The 18813-nt window shown below is 43.7% G+C and overlaps 1 protein-coding gene across 1 annotated transcript; it reads right to left on the bottom strand.

Moving 5' to 3' along the window:
• Positions 1 to 14453: 14453 nt before the first annotated feature.
• LOC133816935 (serine carboxypeptidase-like 50) lies at positions 14454 to 16152 on the bottom strand. The gene has a single exon (XM_062249280.1). The coding sequence runs from the start codon at positions 16044 to 16046 to the stop codon at positions 14691 to 14693; it is 1356 nt and encodes a 451-aa protein (XP_062105264.1). The 5' UTR covers positions 16047 to 16152; the 3' UTR covers positions 14454 to 14690.
• Between the last annotated feature and the right edge of the window lie 2661 nt (positions 16153 to 18813).

Below are 18813 nucleotides of genomic sequence, written 5' to 3'. Positions count from 1 at the left end.
TCTCATTCCCACCAACTTTGATCACCACTGCAAACAAAAAAAGTAATATAGAAGAAACAAAACACAATCGAGCTGAAATAGTCAAAATCTTGTTCATGATGACATTTGACATATGTTTACTGACAATCTCTCCTTTGTAACCAATTGAAACTTACCATTTTTCACAACATCTAAATAAGATGTTGTAAAACCTTTTTTGCTTTTTATTTTTTTATTTATTTATTTTTAAGTTTGGTTTACATTTGTTGAAATATTCCTAATCTATCTTCTTTATAAAGTAGTTGTGCGTACTTTATACGAGATACATTACGGAGTGATTGGTAGTGGATTTGGAAATGATTTTATGATTTTGAAAACTTAAAATTTGCATGACCTACCAAAATATTTGATTGGTAATATTCTAATTAGAATTCTAATTTTGTGTTGTAATTTAGAAAACAATAATTTTGCGTTTTTTTTTTTGTTTTGTGATTTTTTCTCCAAAAACTTAAAATCAAAATCATGATTTGTTTGTTCTCTCTACTCCTATCATTTGTATCATTGCTTGTATTTATTTATTTTTTTTGCCAATTTTTATGACTTGAGTATGTTCCCACTAGTAATAAGGTGTTTATGGAACATTTTATGACATTTATGCACAATTTAAAAATAAGTTGTGCTGATATTTTTATAGATGACAATGCAATATTGTTATAAATTTAATCAATAATTATTATTAAATTTTAATTTATCAATATAATTAAATTTTACTTAATTAAATCTATTGATAAATCAAAATTTAATATTATACAACCTATGTATATAAAATATATAAAATTAAAATAATATTCAAATTCAGCTGTTCCAATCACATATTCAGTTTATGTTATATTTTCAAATTTAATACCAATCACAGATTCATTTTTTTAAAACTCAAAAATAATTTACTGATGTTGACGCGGTTCTTCGGCAACAGGTAATTAAGAGAAGAAGAGAAAGAGATTAGTACTAAAAGTAGAACCGTCACAGATATGAAATCTTTGAGAAAGAACTAGGTGACTCAAGACACATTTTTAAGTGGTTCGAAGGTTAAAATCCCTCTACTCCACTAGTCAATATTATTCATATTCTCTGGGTATTTGGTTTACAAAGTATATAGTTCTTCAAAGACTATTTTTCCCAACCCCTATCAACTCCCAGGGTCTCCTTATTTATAGGAGAGGGCACCTGGAAGTTGGTAGGGAGGTCATCCCGTGACCTTACCATTTGTCATATCAACTCTGTGACATTCATGATTAATTCCTAAACCTGACACATAAGTGTGGTCTAATCAGCATGGAAGGAGATATTGGGCTGCACGGCCCAACCCGTCCGTGGGTGTCTGAATACACACGTTCCTGCTGCGTGTCCGAGAAGTCAGGAAGATATCGGACACGTGATGTCAGATATTTACACGTTTATCTTGCATGTTAACTTCATAAAGGGTCAGAGCTCCCTGAAGAGCTCGTAACACGAGCTCTTTCCCTAGCGTGCCCCCTGGCGTTCCTCTCCAGCCCTTGGGCAACAAGCACGAGCTGGGAATGGGGCCTCTCCGAGCCAAGAGGGCCCGACCTGGGAACAGGATCTCTTCCTGTAGGGAGCCTCGGCCTAACTCGGATTAGTTCGAGGCTCAACCTGCTAATCAGCCCGTGGGAAAACCAGGGCGTACATCTGCCCCCCAAGCTCCTGCTCGTGGTATATGACGTCATATATGGGAGACCATAGTAGGGGCTTGTAGACTTCCCCCACAACCCTTCGTATTCCATGCTTTCTGCAGTGTGCTGACACGTGGAACGTCGTGGGCAGCGAAGGTACATTCTACGAGAACCGCATTAAATGACCTAGCCTACTGCCCTGCCGTCGTTTCATGTTTCGAGTGGAGGGCCTTCCCAGAGTCTTCTACACGTGATCTCCCCATTGTATAAAAGGGGGGTGGCCATCCCACGCACGAGTCATCTTATCATTCAAAACCTCTCAAATTTCCTTCTTTTCTCTTTGACCTTCCGAAGAACGAAACCCTCATTTCCATTGCTCTCATTCTCCTGGTTCACGAAGCTGAAGCGCACAAATTTCTTCAAAGCCCTCGAAGCCACTGTACCAACGAAGCTCCTACCAGCGCAGCAATCTCGTTCACCATCCAGCCACACACTGTAAGTTTCCTGACCCAGTTTATTTTTGAAAGCATGCCACTGTAGCTTAGGTAAAAAAATTTTACTGTAGCCACATGCAGGGGTTTTCTGGGTTGCGCGGATATGGAGGGTGACAGCCCTTCTTAGATTAGGGCACACTTGCCATGGGACATCAACTTAGAATATGGGTTCCATGGTTCTCCCTTAGGAACAATTTCTGGGTAGGACCCTTAGGAATTTTGGGGTGTAAAACCGGGTAGCTTAGGGAATACGCCTCAAAAGCGGTTTTGCCACGCTTTGCCTGTTGAAACTTTCCCCCCAAGGCAAATTTTTACTCTGAGCCCTCTGACACACGAATTCCGAGTAATCTGGGATCTGTTGAGGGCATAGGCGCGTGTTCCTTGGAACGCGTGGCACCACTCTCCACGGGCTGGGCTTACCTCAGCTCGTGTAAATTATACTTGCTTCATTCTCCTGCTTGGGTCGCCTTTTCTAAAGTGTTTTCTTTTGTTCGATAGGCGACCAGATGGCTCCAAAGAGAAATCTGCCACAGAAGAATGTGGGAAGTTCGTCCTCCCAGCAGGATAAAGGGAAGGCGGCGATGACCAGCTCGCCAATTCCTCACTTTGGGCCGGCGGTGGAGAAGCAGGCCGAGGTGGCCCCTGACGCGTTTTTTGAGGCGGAGAGAATCGTCTCGAAGATAACCGACCAGGCAAAGGTCACCAAAATCTTCCTCAACCACAACATTCCCCTGGGGATGGCCTCCGTGATCGCCCGACCTGCTGCGGATGGGGAGCGGAGCTGCACGCCGCTCGACGAGTCGTTCGCGGCCTGGAGCGGTGAACACTTCAAGGCAGGGGCCTTCCTCCCCCTGGATCAGTATTTTGCTGATTTTCTGAACTATGTGGGGTTGGCCCCATTCCAGCTCCCCCCCAACTCATACCGTCTGTTGGCGGGATTGAGGTATTTGTTTCAAAAGCATGAGTGGGAGGTCCCCACTCCTGCTGATATTCTATACTTCTTTTGCCTCAAAGCCAGCCCGGACCAGCGGGGGCGAGGCGACGGGTTCTATTACTTAACCCGCTTCCCTAACACGGCAGCAGTCATCGAGCTGCCAAGCCATCCAAACGACTTCAAGGACCAGTTTTTTATGTCAACTGGGTTCCGAAACTGCGATCATCACTATTTCAACCGTCCTCGTAAGTGATCCTTGATTTAGCTCGCCTTTTAAAGGTTATCTTATTTTAGCTCTTCCCCTATTCCACTTCTAACTTCAACCAACCTTGCAGCCATCTACGCGAGGACCGAAAAGTCTGTGACCCTCGGGGGTCAATACGATACACTGGCGAACTTGCCCCCCAGTGAGAAAGACTACCGCGCGCTCGTGACGGACGAGACGATGGTATTCTGCAAGCTGATTTTCCCAAATCAGACTTTGAATTTGAAAAGGCCCCGGGGGCCTCCCCCAGCTCGCGACAACAGACCGATCGTCGCGGAGGAGGTCGCAGACGATGAAGGCGAGGAGGAGGGTGAAGAAGTGCCCCTCGTGATGAACAGGAAGAGGACCTTGGAGGTCGCCCAGGGGATGGGCGAGGAGAGGGTCCAATCCGGAGCAGCCGCGGGTCCTTCCGGCCAAGGTAACCCTTACTTATTTAAGAATGTAGATAGGGCCACTGCAGACCCCCGGCTGGTTAGGTTCAACCCTAGGCAGATCGTCCATCGTCATCAGAGGAATCCGGACCTGGATACGCTCTTACTCCATTGCGTTGACCAGCTCGTGCTGGACAACCAAGAGAGTCGGCCTAAGGGTACCGTAGTAGTAGATAGCACCCTAGCTTTTAGGGCGATCCTCTTTGAGGAGTATGGGACCAATTTACGCACGTGGCCAGCGCTCCAGAGGGGCATCTATGCTCCGGGGACTAGGCAGTATGTAGAAGAGTCCAGCCCCGAGTCAGAACCGGACCTAGAACCTGCGCCAGTTCGCGAGATAATCGTCCTAGGCTCTTCCAGTTAGTTAATTTATCCTTCCTTTCATGCAAGGCATTGCTGCCGCGTACAGAGGCATTGCCAGGACCAAGGCCCAGCTCGAGGGTATGGAGGCTGAGCGCCAGACCGCGCTCCAGGAGGCCCAGGAGGCAAAAGACGTGCTGGCGGCCTCCAAAGCCGAACTGAAGAAGATCCGTTCCGAGAACCACGAGCTCAAAACTCCCTGACCGCGTCGCGGACGGATCTCGAGGCAGCGAAGACCGAGGCCCAGGCCGCCCTGGAAGCCGAGCGGGTCGTTTCGGAGCAATCCTTACAAGACCTGTTCTATCATTGCTGGTCCCACAATCCGGACGCAGACTTTTCTTTCATGCCCCCGGACCTCTGGGCGTTTTTGTTGCCGAAGCTCCAAGCCCGCCTAAATAAGGAGGCTCCTCCCTCGGAGACTGGAGAGGCCTTTGCCGCGGCGGGGCAGGACGATACCGCGACCTCCAAAAGGCCAACTGATGGGGCTTAGGATACTTCTCTTTGGGCATTTTGAACTCTTACTTTACATTGTAATAAGATTTTTTATGAGGTGCTTCCACCTTGAGACAATTTGCTCAACCAGTTTAACATATATATTTTTATGCATTTGGTTACAATTCATCTCTTTATTTCTATGAACTTAGTTCGGGTTAACCGTTATTTATATCCCGGGCTTTTTAGAGAAGGGCCACGATCTATAAATTTTAGTTAACTTCTAAGTTTTCTGACCTGGTTAAAACCAGGAACTTATTTTAAAAAACTTAGTTCGCGTCAACTTTTATCCATATCCCGGGCTCTTTAACGAAGAACCACTGTCAACAAATTTTAGTTAACTTCTAAGTTTTCTGACCTGGTTAAAACCAGGAACTTATTTTAAAAAACTTAGTTCGCGTCAACTTTTATCCATATCCCGGGCTCTTTAACGAAGAACCACGGTCAACAAATTTTAGTTGACTTCTAAGTTTTATGACCTGGTTAAGACCAGGAACTTATTTTGAAAACTTAGTTCGCATCAACTTTTATCCATATCCCGGGCTCTTTAAATTAGAACCACGGTCAATAAATTTTAGTTGACTTCTAAGTTTTATGACCTGGTTAAGACCAGGAACTTATTTTGAAAACTTAGTTCGCATCAACTTTTATCCATATCCCGGGCTCTTTAAAGAAGAACCACGGTCAATAAATTTTAGTTGACTTCTAAGTTTTATGACCAGGTTAAAACCAGGATAGGACTTAGTTTGTGATAACTCTTATCCATAGATAAAAATTAACACCTAAGTCGTTAAGGAGACCTGGTTATGTCCAGGTACCATATGCCCCCCAAGTAACTGGGAAAGGTTCTTTCGTAGTTACTTTAAAATCACACTTGCAAATAATGGGAAACATTTGATTTTTATTTATACATGGAAAGTGACCTTCTAGGCCTTACAAATGGATCACTGATAGTATTTCTTTAGGTGGATAGCATTCCAAGTCCGCGGGACCGCCCCTTCACCAAGTCGAGCTAACTTATAAGTTCCCTCTTTGATGACTTCGATGACCTGGTATGGTCCTTCCCAGATTGGTCCCAAAACCCCATCTTTGGGATCTTTCCCGGCCAGGAAAACTCTCCTCAAGACCAAATCACCGACGCTAAAGGCACGTCTTTTGACCTTAGTGTTGAAGTAGCGAGTGATCTTCTGTTGATAATGGGCGAGCTGGAGTTGTGAATCCTCTCGCCTTTCATCTACTAAGTCTAAGGAATGGCATAGGAGCTCGTGGTTCCTGTCTTGGTCGTAGGACTGGACCCTATGTGACAGAACTTTAATCTCCACGGGGAGGACTGCTTCACTCCCAAATGTTAGGGAGAAAGGAGTGTGACCCGTGGGAGTCCTATGTGAGGTCCTATATGCCCACATGACTTGGGGGAGCTGTTCTGGCCAGATCCCCTTTGCCTCATCTAGCCTCTTCTTGAGGCTCGCCTTCAGAGTTTTATTGACCGCTTCGACCTGGCCGTTCGCCTGGGGATAGGCCACGGACGAGAAGCTTTTCACAATTCCGTGCCTTTCGCAAAATTCGGTGAACAGATCGCTGTCAAATTGAGTGCCATTGTCGGAGACGATCTTTTTTGGTAGGCCAAATCGACATATGATGCTTTTAACCACGAAGTCTAGCACCTTTTTCGATGTTATTGTCGCCAATGGCTCTGCTTCGGCCCACTTGGTGAAGTATTCAATGGCTACCACGGCGTAACGGACCCCGCCCTTTCCGGTGGGCAGGGCGCCTATTAGATCTATCCCCCAAACGGCAAATGGCCAGGGAGATGAAATCATTTTTAGCTCGACCGGAGGAGCTCGGGCAACCGCAGCGAACCGCTGACACTTGTCGCACCTTTTTACATATGAGATCGAGTCTTTGGACAGAGTCGGCCAGTAATAACCTTGCCGGAGAACCTTCAAGGCCAGGCTTTGCCCCCCAGTGTGATCTCCGCAGAATCTGTCATGAACTTCTTGCAGGATGGCCTTCGCTTCGCTTGGAAGAACGCACCGGAGGAGAGGTAATGAATGCCCACGTCGGTACAGTACCCCCTCGACTAGCGTATACCTCGGAGCTTGATAAAGGATTCGTCGTGCGTCGTTGCGTCCTTCGGGTAACTTGCCATCGACGAGGTACTCAATAATGGGAGTCATCCAGGTCGGCCTGATGTCAATCATTTCAATATCTGCCTGACCTCCGTCTATGCTAGGTTTCTTCAAGAACTCAACTGGCACCAACCCCAGGGTTTCTGTCTCTCCCGAGGTGGCGAGCTTGGCGAGAGCATCTGCGTTGGCGTTCTGCTCCCGAGGTATCTGTTCGATCGACCCTCGCCCAAACGCAGACAATTCGGACTTTACCTTCGCCAAATAGGCGGCCATCTTGGGACCCCGCGCCTGATACTCGCCTAGAACCTGATTCACCACGAGCTGGGAGTCGCTGAAGCATTGGACAGAGCTCGCCTTTAGCTCGCTAGCTATCCTAAGTCCAGCTAACAAGGCCTCGTACTCTGCCTCGTTGTTAGATGCCTTGAACCCAAACCTCAGCGCCGAGTGGAATCTATGCCCCTCTGGGGATATCAGAATGATTCCGGCCCCGGAGCCGTTTTCGTTAGATGAGCCATCAACGAAGATCTTCCACGATGAGCTCGAGGAGGCGACCTGAGGTGAGTCTTCTGATGGAATCTCATGGAATCCCGCGCATTCCGCCATGAAGTCGGCCAAGGCTTGAATTTTTATGGTAGTTCGGGGAGTATAGAAAATCTCGAACTGACTGAGCTCGACCGCCCACTTTAGCAAGCGTCCCGAGGCTTCAGGCTTTTGCAAAACCTGCCTTAGAGGCTGATCGGTCATGACGTGTACAGAGTGGGACTGGAAGTATGGCCTGAGTTTTCGCGAGGCCGAGATTAGGCAGAACGCCAGTTTTTCCATCAATGGGTACCTTGATTCAGCTCCGAGGAGTCTCTTGCTGATGTAATATACCGGTTTCTGAGCCTGGTCCTCTTCTCGCACCAGAACGGCACTAACTTCATCCTTCGTGACGGCCATGTAGAGGAAAAGAGGTTCTCCTACCTTGGGCTTTGATAGCACAGGCGGTTCAGCCAGGTGCGCTTTTAGGTCGAGGAATGCGCCTTCGCATTCTACTGTCCATTCGAACTTCTTGTTTCCCCGGAGCAGGTTGTAGAAGGGCAAGCACTTATCGGTCGATTTGGAAACGAACCGGTTCAGTGCTGCCACTCTTCCGGTGAGGCCTTGGACATCTTTCCGCGACCGGGGGGAAGGAAGCTCGAGCAGGGACTTGATCTTGTCGGGGTTTGCCTCGATTCCTCGGGTATTGACTATGAAACCCAAGAATTTCCCCGATGCGACACCGAAAGTGCACTTCTGAGGATTGAGCCTCATGCCATATTCTCGCAGGATGTTAAAGCATTCTCCCAGATCGGCGACGTGGTTGCTGGCAATCTTTGACTTGACAAGCATATCATCAACGTACACTTCCATGTTTTTCCCGATCTGGTCCACGAACATTCTATTTACCAGCCTTTGGTAGGTAGCCCCGGCATTCTTAAGACCGAACGGCATGACCTTATAGCAATAGACATTAGTCGGGGTCATGAAGCTGGTATGTTCCTGGTCTGCTGGATTCATCGCGATCTGATTGTAGCCTGAGTACGCGTCCATGAAGGACATGAGCTCGTGCCCCGCCGTGGCATCCACCAGTTGATCGATCCTCGGTAATGGAAAGCAATCCTTGGGGCAGGCTTTATTCAGGTCGGAGAAGTCGATACAGGTCCGCCACTTCCCATTGGGTTTTGGTACCAACACGGGATTGGCAACCCAAATGGGAAACTTGGCTTCGCGGATAAAGCCACACTTTTTGAGCCGGGCCACTTCTTCTTCAAGGGCTTCGGCTCGGGTTGTCCCTAAACGTCTCTGCTATTGGGACTTGGCAGGGACGCTTTTATCTAGGTGGAGCGTGTGCATGATGATGCTCGGACTGATCCCTATCATGTCCTCGTGCGACCATGCGAACACGTCCAGGTTCTTCTTCAGAAACATAGTTAGCTCCGCCTTTCTTCTATCGCAGAGGTTCTTTCCGAGCTTAACCGTCCGTGACGGGTTTTGCTCATCGATGCTCACCTCCTCGAGCTCTTCAATAGCTTGGAGCTCGGACCTGTCCTCGCCTACTCGGGGGTCAATGTCCTCGCTTAGGGTGAGCTTTTCGCCTTCGGAAATCTGAGGTTTTTCAATCTCGGGAGCCGCCTTGGGTCCCCGAGATTCCTCTTCGTCCTGAACGGCCATCGTCGCCTGCCCGGGTTTAGGTTTTCCCTTCATGGAAATGCCGTAGCATTCCCTGGCAGCGAGCTGATCGCCCTTGATAGTGCAGATCCCTGTCGAAGTAGGAAATTTCATGGCGAGGTGCCGGACGGAAGTGATAGCCTCGAAAGCAATGAGCGTAGGTCGGCCCAAAATGGCGTTGTAAGCAGCGGAGCAGTCAATGACCACGAATTCGAGTAGTTTGGACACTGTTCGGGACTCGTCTCCTAGGGTGATCACCAGCTCAATCGTCCCTATCGCTGCTGATCCTTCTCCTGAAAAACCATATAGCATCATCGAGGTTGCCTTCAACCCGAAGACGGTCAGACCCATTTTTTCTAAGGTGGACCGGAATAGGAGGTTCACCGAGCTCCCATTGTCCACCAACACTCTCCTTACTCTCCGGTTGGCGAGCTGGACTGCTATGACCAAGGGATCGTTGTGAGGGAATTGGACATGGCTTGCGTCTTCCTCCGTGAAAGTGATCGGTTGTTTCTCTAATCTTTGCTGTTTTGATTGACGCTGTTCCGGGACGAACTCCGCTCCGTTATGGGCCTTTAATTCATTCACATACCTCTTCTGGGCGCCTTTACTCATGCCAGCCATGTGTGGTCCTCCAGAGATGGTGGAAATCTCTCCCTCGACCACGGGGTGAAGGACGTCCTGATCTACCCGAGGTCCAGGTTGACTGGCTGGGATCTCCGGAGCGGGTCGACTTGTCGGGACCCTGTTCCGCGAGTATTGCGCCAACGGACCTGCTCGGATGAGAGTCTCGATTTCATCTTTGAGGTGCCTGCAGTCGTCGGTATTGTGCCCGACGTCGTTATGAAAACGGCAGAATTTGGAAGCATCTCTCTTTCCCTTAGGGTGTTTCAATGGCTCCGGCCTCTTCCAGGGGACTCGCGTAGCGTTGGCCAGGAAAATATTTTCTCTGGTCTGAGTGAGCTCGGTATACGTTGTGAACACGGGCTTGAATTTATCCACCGAATTATTCTTCTTTTGACCGTGCTGGCTGTTTTCACCATTTCCTTTTCTTTTGCCACCACCGAGCTGGTTATTCTGCGCAACATCGGGAATCGCCACTACGATCTCTTTTCCCGTCCCAGCGGGCTTCTCGGGGGCCTGGCCGGTCCCCGCGGCTGAAGCTTCAGCTTCTTCCAAGTTTATCCATTCTTGGGCTCTGTTAAGGAACTCACTAACCGAGCTGACACCCCTCCTTTGAATATCCTTCCACAGGTCCCCGCCGACTAGGATCCCGGTCCTCATGGCCATGAGTTTGAAGCTATCGTCAGCGTCTCTGGCTCGAGCAGCGACATTTGCAAATCTGTTCAAGTAGGCTTTCAGCGTCTCACCAGGTTGCTGTCTCACATTAGCTAGGGAGTCGGCCTGGACTCGGGCGGCCTGAGAGGCTCGGAATGCCCTTTTGAAGTCAGCCGAAAAAGTCTTCCAGGAGCTGATTGATTGCCTTTTACTCTGCTTGAACCACTGTCTGGCGGGCCCAGTTAGGGTGGAAGGAAAGATCAGGCAACGAAGCTCCGGTCCGATGTTATGGGCCATCATTAGGGTGTTGAACATCCCTAAGTGGTCAGATGGGTCTCCATCCCCGTTGAACTTTGACAAGTGGGGCATACGAAAGCCAGAAGGGTATGCCGCCGCTGCTATATTGGGGGCGAAGAGTTCCATCTCATCCCCTGAATCATATTCGTCTTTTTCCTTTTCCGAAAGGAGTTTCTTCATTAGCTCCTCCATCTGAGTTAAGCGTTCTAGGGTTTTGTCCTGAGATCCGGGGTTATTCCGGGGCTGTTCAACAGCTCCGGACCCGTTGTACATTTTAGGCGGGTTGTTACCCCTCCTATCTTGAGATAGGTCATTTGGGGCATTCCCGCCGTTACGTACTTCGGATCGGACCCCAACCGAACGGGCCTGGCTACCATCCCTAACTCGATCCTCTCTGTGAGAGTTGAGGCGATCTCGAAGGTCGCCTCCCTGGGTAGTATGGTGACTTTGTGCTGAACTTAGTCGCTGGCGCAGGTCTCCTCCCGAGAGATCACTCCGTGCACTGCCGGTCCAGTGACTCCTGCTGGACAGACTCGGAGTGCGTCTTTGGCGGCCATGACCTGATCCTTCCTCCGGCACCCTGCCGCGCCAGGAGGGTCCAGCTGACGGCGGGCCCCTCCTGCTATTCCCGTAGGTCGGGATGTCTCGGACGGGCTGAGGAGACGGATATCTGATGGGAGAAGGAGGATGCCTGACCGGAGAGGCGATCTTGGTACCGTCTGGTCGGACTAAATTTGGTGGGGGCCTCTCGGCCCTGCCAGCTTGCTGGTTTCGTACTGGGCGAGCTGTACGTTCTTCGGGGACGGGCTGACGTCTCCGGATCTCCTCGACCCTTCTTAGGGAATTTCCTCGATCTCTTCTGGGCGTCCTCGAGGAAGGCTGAGAGCTAGGGGTTGACGTCCTAACCGAACAGCTGTACTGCTGCTGTTCGGTCCGAGTCATTTCCCTGAAGTTCGCCTCTTGATGGTGTGATGAAGGGGTGGAGTTGGCTGCAGGAAGTCTACCCGAACGGCTATGCCGGGATCGATTACTCCGGCGAGACTTAGGAGCCTCGCCTTGCCTCTCTCCAACGTTACCGTTGGTTGTGAGAGGGGTAGTCGGCTCAGAATATCCTGGATTTGCTGACCAGCCGCTGCTAACTGGCTCCTCAGCTGAGCATTCTCCATCTCCACCGCAGTGTAATAACATGGATTAGGATTAGGCGGCCGGGGCGCTGAACTACCAGTGTTGTCTTGGCCCGCCGGCTGCTTCCCTGGCCTCTGCTGGACTTCAGGAATTTTCTCATCAGGGAGGGCAACATGGTGGGCCTCCTGCCCATCATGCTGTTCTGTCTCGTTGCCATGTTTGGATCGAGTGGTCACCATAGTTGTATGTTTGTGGTAGTACTAATCGGACTTGCTCTCAACGAAAGCACCAAACTATTGACGCGGTTCTTCGGCAACAGGTAATTAAGAGAAGAAGAGAAAGAGATTAGTACTAAAAGTAGAACCGTCACAGATATGAAATCTTTGAGAAAGAACTAGGTGACTCAAGACACGTTTTTAAGTGGTTCGAAGGTTAAAATCCCTCTACTCCACTAGTCAATATTATTCATATTCTCTGGGTATTTGGTTTACAAAGTATATAGTTCTTCAAAGACTATTTTTCCCAACCCCTATCAACTCCCAGGGTCTCCTTATTTATAGGAGAGGGCACCTGGAAGTTGGTAGGGAGGTCATCCCGTGACCTTACCATTTGTCATATCAACTCTGTGACATTCATGATTAATTCCTAAACCTGACACATAAGTGTGGTCTAATCAACATGGAAGGAGATATTGGGCCGCACGGCCCAACCCGTCCGTGGGTGTCTGAATACACACGTTCCTGCTGCGTGTCCGAGAAGTCAGGAAGATATCGGACACGTGATGTCAGATATTTACACGTTTATCTTGCATGTTAACTTCATAAAGGGTCAGAGCTCCCTGAAGAGCTCGTAACACGAGCTCTTTCCCTAGCGTGCCCCCTGGCGTTCCTCTCCAGCCCTTGGGCAACAAGCACGAGCTGGGAATGGGGCCTCTCCGAGCCAAGAGGGCCCGACCTGGGAACAAGATCTCTTCCTGTAGGGAGCCTCGGCCTAACTCGGATTAGTTCGAGGCTCAACCTGCTAATCAGCCCGTGGGAAAACCAGGGCGTACAACTGACATTGAACCAATCACATTTTCATAAACATGATTTTAGTCACTAAATTCAGATTTTCATTTTAGAATCTTACTTTTCAAAAATATAGTTTTCTAATCACGAACCAATCAGACCATTATTTATTACTTATTTCTTTGAAGGAATATTTCTTATTTTTCTCACATTTTATATATTTTTTAAATGAACTTCAGTTTAAAATAAATAAAAGGTATACACTCCTTTATTTTTAACCCATTCCAACTTATTAACAAATAAAAGAAAAATTACAATAATAAAATATTAAATCAGTACAGTCATGTTGAAGCATTATTAATATCAATGTTGTTATTTGACACCTTAAGGTGTCCAACACCACATGAGGTAATACTTTATAATTAATTAGAAATACTTCATAATATTTATTATATTCAAATAAGTGAAATCCAATATTAAATTACAATAATAATAATATGTTACTTCCTTATAATATTGGACACACCAGTAGGACTCGTTAGCAATTATCTCTATTAATATTCACCCAAACAAATATCAACTTTATTGAGAATCGAGGCGTATATCACTTTATTAAGAGAATATACTCATTTGGTACCTTATGTTTTTGGAAAGTATCATTTTAGTACTCTCTGTTTTCAATAATACTCATATGGTACCCTGTATTTTAAAATCGTACATATTTGGTACCCTAAACTCATATTTGATAGATAAAATTTTGTCAATTTAATCAAACTGCTGTCAATTATGTAAGTTACAAATTTAAATTTAATTACATAATTACATATAACTGATGACAGTTTGATCATATTAACAAAATTTTATCTATCAAATCTGAGTTTAGGGTACCAAATATGTGCGATTTTAAAATACAGAGTACCATATGAGCATTATTGAAAACAGAGGGTACCAAAATAATACTTTGTAAAAACATAGGGTACCAAATGAGTATATTCCCCTTTATTAATTAACACTGTAATATCTTTTTGGGAATATACTTATTTGGTACCCTGTGTTTTTGCAAAATATCATTTTGGTACCCTCTGTTTTCAATAATGCTCATATGGTACCTTGTATTTTAAAATCGTACATATTTGGTACCCTAAACTCAGATTTGATAGATAAAATTTTGTCAATATAATCAAACTGTCATCAGTTATATGTAATTATGTAATTAAATTTAAATTTGTAACTTACATAATTGACAGCAGTTTGATTAAATTGATAAAATTTTATCTATCAAATCTAAGTTTAGGGTACCAAATATGTACGATTTTAAAATACAGGGTACCATATGAGCATTATTGAAAACAGAGAGTACCAAAATGATACTTTGTAAAAAGATAAGGTAACGAATAAGTATATTCCCTATCTTTTTCTAGGACTACAAGGCACACATAGAATTATTATTATTATATATAAATAATTTAACTTTACTGTATGTCGACTTTCTTTCTATCTAATAAAGAATCATATAGTAATATTTTCTATATATCCACATATATATAATTATCAGGTAATTAATTATTATAATTGGGGTTATATAATAATCTCCCAAATGCGTCCATCATGGGATAAGTGGTACGTGCATGGCATGCTACGAATGGAAGAGTAGTTTCACGTTAAACAAAATAGTCAAAATTAATTATGCAACCAAAAAAAGTAATTTTTGCCTAATTTTAACCAAAAAAAAGAGCTTCTGTAGTCATAGCTGAGATGGTGATATACAGCTAGGGAGCTTTTACAATAAAGACTTTATTTAAAATTATGAATAATTTAGACGGTGTCAAAATTAAAATTCAAATAATTTAAATTGTATGTGCATTTATTTTATGCGCATACAAAAAAAATTATTTAAATTTTTATTTTAACACCTTAAATTATTCAAAAATTTTAAAAAATACTTGAGAAATTAGAAATATTAGTTTTGTTTTTAGTGAATAAAATCACTTATTCAATTAAGGAACACCACTAAATTACTTAACAATTTGCCTTATAAAGCTTTTCGAGTAATTCCCCTTGTGGAACAGTCCTTTATCCAAAACCCAGTCTTCAATCATGGCTTGGGTGTTCAACGCTTGATCAGCCGGCGCCAAATGACCAGCCCCCAAAACGACGGCGTTCGTCAAACTCCCCCAGTTCTGAACATACCCAGCTAGTTCTCCATTCACTTTCCAAACCTTTCTCTCTGCATTTAAAAAGCTTCGAATCCCTTCCCAACTCAAAGTCTTCACCCAAGCCTCCGTCGAAACGACGCCGTCTCTCAGGTCCAAACTCCCTTGGTAAAGCAAAACCTTGCTCTCCTTCACCAGCGACTCGACCATGTGCTTCGCGCTCTTCATCACATCCTCGCGGAGTATTTCGCGCACCAAAGGACTACATTTCTCAAAAACTACAGAACCTTTCACTCCCAACGCCTTCTTAACGTCGTCGTTTTGCAAGAGCTCCTCCACCATCTTGTCCTTGTACGGTGCCTTCTTCGAAAAATCGTTCACAGTGGCCAGCCCCGTCATCTTCTTGAGCCTTTGTAGTACTCTGCTTCTCGCGTTCGTCGCCGCTCTCCAGTTTCTGGCCTCCGTCAGAGCCGCCGCCAGAGATTGAAGACTTTCCAGCTCGGCCTTTTGCTTCTCGTTTACCAAACCGGAGAAGAAAGCGGTCGCCGCGTGAGCCGTTACTTGAATTTCCGGGTCGGTCATTGCGTTTCCTATTGCGACTCCGGCTAGATTAATCCGATCAGCACTCGGTAGCTTAGCGTTCTTCTTCAAAATGTAGGACCCAATTGCCGGAACGTACTTTCCGGCATAGCTCTCGCCCGTTATGTAAATCGGCCGAGTTTTGAACGATTGGTCTGATTTGATAAACGCCTTCAAGGCTGCGAATAGGTGTTCGGCGACTCCGGTCTGATTTCTGGGGATCTCTTCGGGTTTGGATGCGACACTGAACCCGGTTCCGATCGGGTTGTCGAGGAAAAGGAGACCGAATATCCGGTTCCAAGAACCCGGGTTGGATTCGAGGGCCAGTGGCTCGTCGGGTCTTTTGTGGAAATTGACACGCCATGGACCGAGCTCGAAGAAGTTTCCGACCATGGAGGAGCATCCCGGGCCACCCTGGAGCCAGATGAGAAGTGGGGTTTTGGAGAGAGTTGAAAGTGGTTTCTGAGCTTCGTAGAAGAGGTAGAAAATGGAGGATTCGGAGTTGGGATTGACCGGAAGATAGCCTGATTTTGTGGGGAGAGCTTCTTTTGGGAAGAGAGGAGCTGGAAGGGTTAGGTTTGTGTGGAGAAAGAAGAAGAAAAGGAGGAGAAGAAAACGATTTGGGGTTGTTGACTCCATTGGAGTGTAACTGATGATCGAACAGCTTAATCAATCAATGACGCTGAGCTTAACCAAAACAGATCATGCAACTACAAGCTCAAGTAATAACTTATTATATAGAGAACTATATATATATATATGTTTTAGATATATAGCACTCCAATATAAAATAATATATATTTATTGGTGAGGTTATCAAGATTTCTTGATCCGTGAACAGTTTTCGGCACGATTTTTTCTAATGACCGTTTATATTTATATTGTAGTTGTTTAGAACAAAAAAAAATCTGTTGTCCCAAATTTCCTGTACCATCCATGTCCCACCAACTAATGTAAAACACACAATTTATTTATAGTGTTAATATAATTGGGAAAAGAAAAAGTTGTAAATAATTTAAATATATATTAAATAAATAAATAATGTGTCTTAAAATAATTTGAGGGACATGGAGGGTACAGGAAATTTGGAGATAGCAGAATTTTTTTCGTTTAGAACATTTGCAAATTTTTCAAAAATTTCTGAATAGTTTAGAGTACCGAAAACTAAATTCAAACATGTTGTTTTATACGCCTATAAAATAATTAGTCAGCAACAACATGTTTGAACTTAATTTTTGGTACCGTAAACTATTCAAAAAAAATTTAAAATTTAGGAAATGTTCTAAATAATTATAATATATACCGTCATAAAAAAAATCGCATTCAAAACCGTTAACAGAATAGTGATAACTCTACCAAAAATGCTTAAAGTGAAGGAGAATTTTCCTGTGTATTTATATAAAATGATAGATTTAACAGGTGATTAGTTGCAACATCAACTTAAGTTATTTTTTCTGAGCAAAAAACTTGAGTTATTTTCTTTTTCTTAAACGTGCATGCAATATGGCATGCTGTGATTGGACGAGTAAATGACAATTCAGTACAGAAAAGAACAGTAAAAATAGAGACAAATTAATCAAAATTAACTAGACAGCGACAAATGAAGAAAATTACCATTATTTTGCTTATATATAAGGGAGTTGTTTTGAAATTAATCTTATTAACTTTAGTTTTTCTTTTGATAAACGTGCACTCCACTCCTCTTCATGCCTATTTTTTGTTTTCACGGTTTTGGTACGACTTTCTTTCTTTCTTTCTTTCACGTTTTTTCACCAGCTGTGTAAGAATATTCACAAGGGATGATTTACTCCAGTTTTTAAAATATTTTTCTAAAATATACATTTTTTTATTTTACCTCTAAATTTTACATTATATCATACATCAGCTTCTCTATATATTTCTCTACATCATTTAAATATTATATCTTTAAATATATTTTATTAATTAAAGTAAAATAAAATAATTAAAAAAGAAATAATAAATATATTAGGGCTGTGCAAAAAATTTTGCAACCCGCCCAACCTGAATAAACCGCCCAAACCGATAGTCGGGTTGAAATTCAATTTTTTTTAATTGGGTGGGTTACGGGTTGAAAAGTACCAACACGATTATAAGTTTGGATTTGTCAAAAATTCACCCAAACCTGCCCAAACCGACTAATGAACACCCCTACATATTAAATGAGAGAGAGAAAGCTTATAAAGAAAAATAATAATATTAAAATATTATATAAATGATATCTAAATGTTATGTAAATGTAGATATAAATTAATTGGAGTTTGTGCATAGCTATTATAAATATATGTATAAAGGAGCTGATGGAATATGTTTTTGTAAGTTTTAACTAAATATTATAGAGAAAGTGTATTACAAAATATATCACCAAAACATATTTTTTTATAATTTACCTCAAACTTTTACATTATACCATACATCAGATTTTTTTTTTTTCTCTTTATCATTTAAATATTATATTTTTAAAAAATATTTTATTCATTTTAAGAAATAAAATAATTAAATATAATAATATCACACTCATATATATATACAAAAGTTTATAAAAAAAATAATAAAATATTTATAGCTTGATGAATAGTATTTCACTACATATAGAGAAATATCATTCATTTAGGTAAAAAAATATAACTTTACATCACCTATTGGAAAACTATTTAACAATTTTTTCTCTATATTATAAATAATTAGACATTTTACTTCCTCTATTGGGAGTGCTCTAACTTACTCTATTTTTTTATTTATATAGACGTGTTAGGGAATTCACCTTCCTCACACCAGCTTCATCTACAAACACAAAAGCAACAAACCAATAGACACAACATACACAAATTTTTATAGAAAAATCAGTAAGAAAAACAATAAAATGAACACCAAGAATTATAGAGGTTCAGCCCAAATAACTTGAGCCTACATCCTCTTTGAACTCCCATTGGGATGTTCTTCTCTGCACTATGAAACAGCAATGAAGATTACAACTTGTCACCACTAGAGAACTTCTACACTTGATGGATTACAATGCCTTGAACCCAAACAAAACCCCAAGTACACTTGACCATGTACAAAGAAATCTCTCACCCAAGACCCAAGTGTTTCTCTCTCAAGCTCTCTCTCTTTCTCTCTCTGAAATAGCTCATATTTTAAAAAATGAAATCTGTTCTCATCTCACACTTAACAACAGAGAAAATAAGACTTATTTATAGGGGGTTTTACAACTGTCATCTAACTTAAAAAATACCAGAAATAAAACGCAGACTCATCTGGCGAAATGGTAGACAAGACTGGAAGAAAAACGTAACTTTGCTGATGTGTTCGGATGTTTAATGCAGACCAAAAATTCTAACAAATTTCCACCTTGGTCTTCATTAAACATGGATTGCAGAGATAAACA

This window comes from Humulus lupulus, chromosome 2 (assembly GCF_963169125.1).
Source record: "Humulus lupulus chromosome 2, drHumLupu1.1, whole genome shotgun sequence".
NCBI lineage: Eukaryota > Viridiplantae > Streptophyta > Magnoliopsida > Rosales > Cannabaceae > Humulus > Humulus lupulus.
Note: the sequence above shows the minus strand (reverse complement) of the source record. Positions and strands in the feature narration are given on the sequence as shown.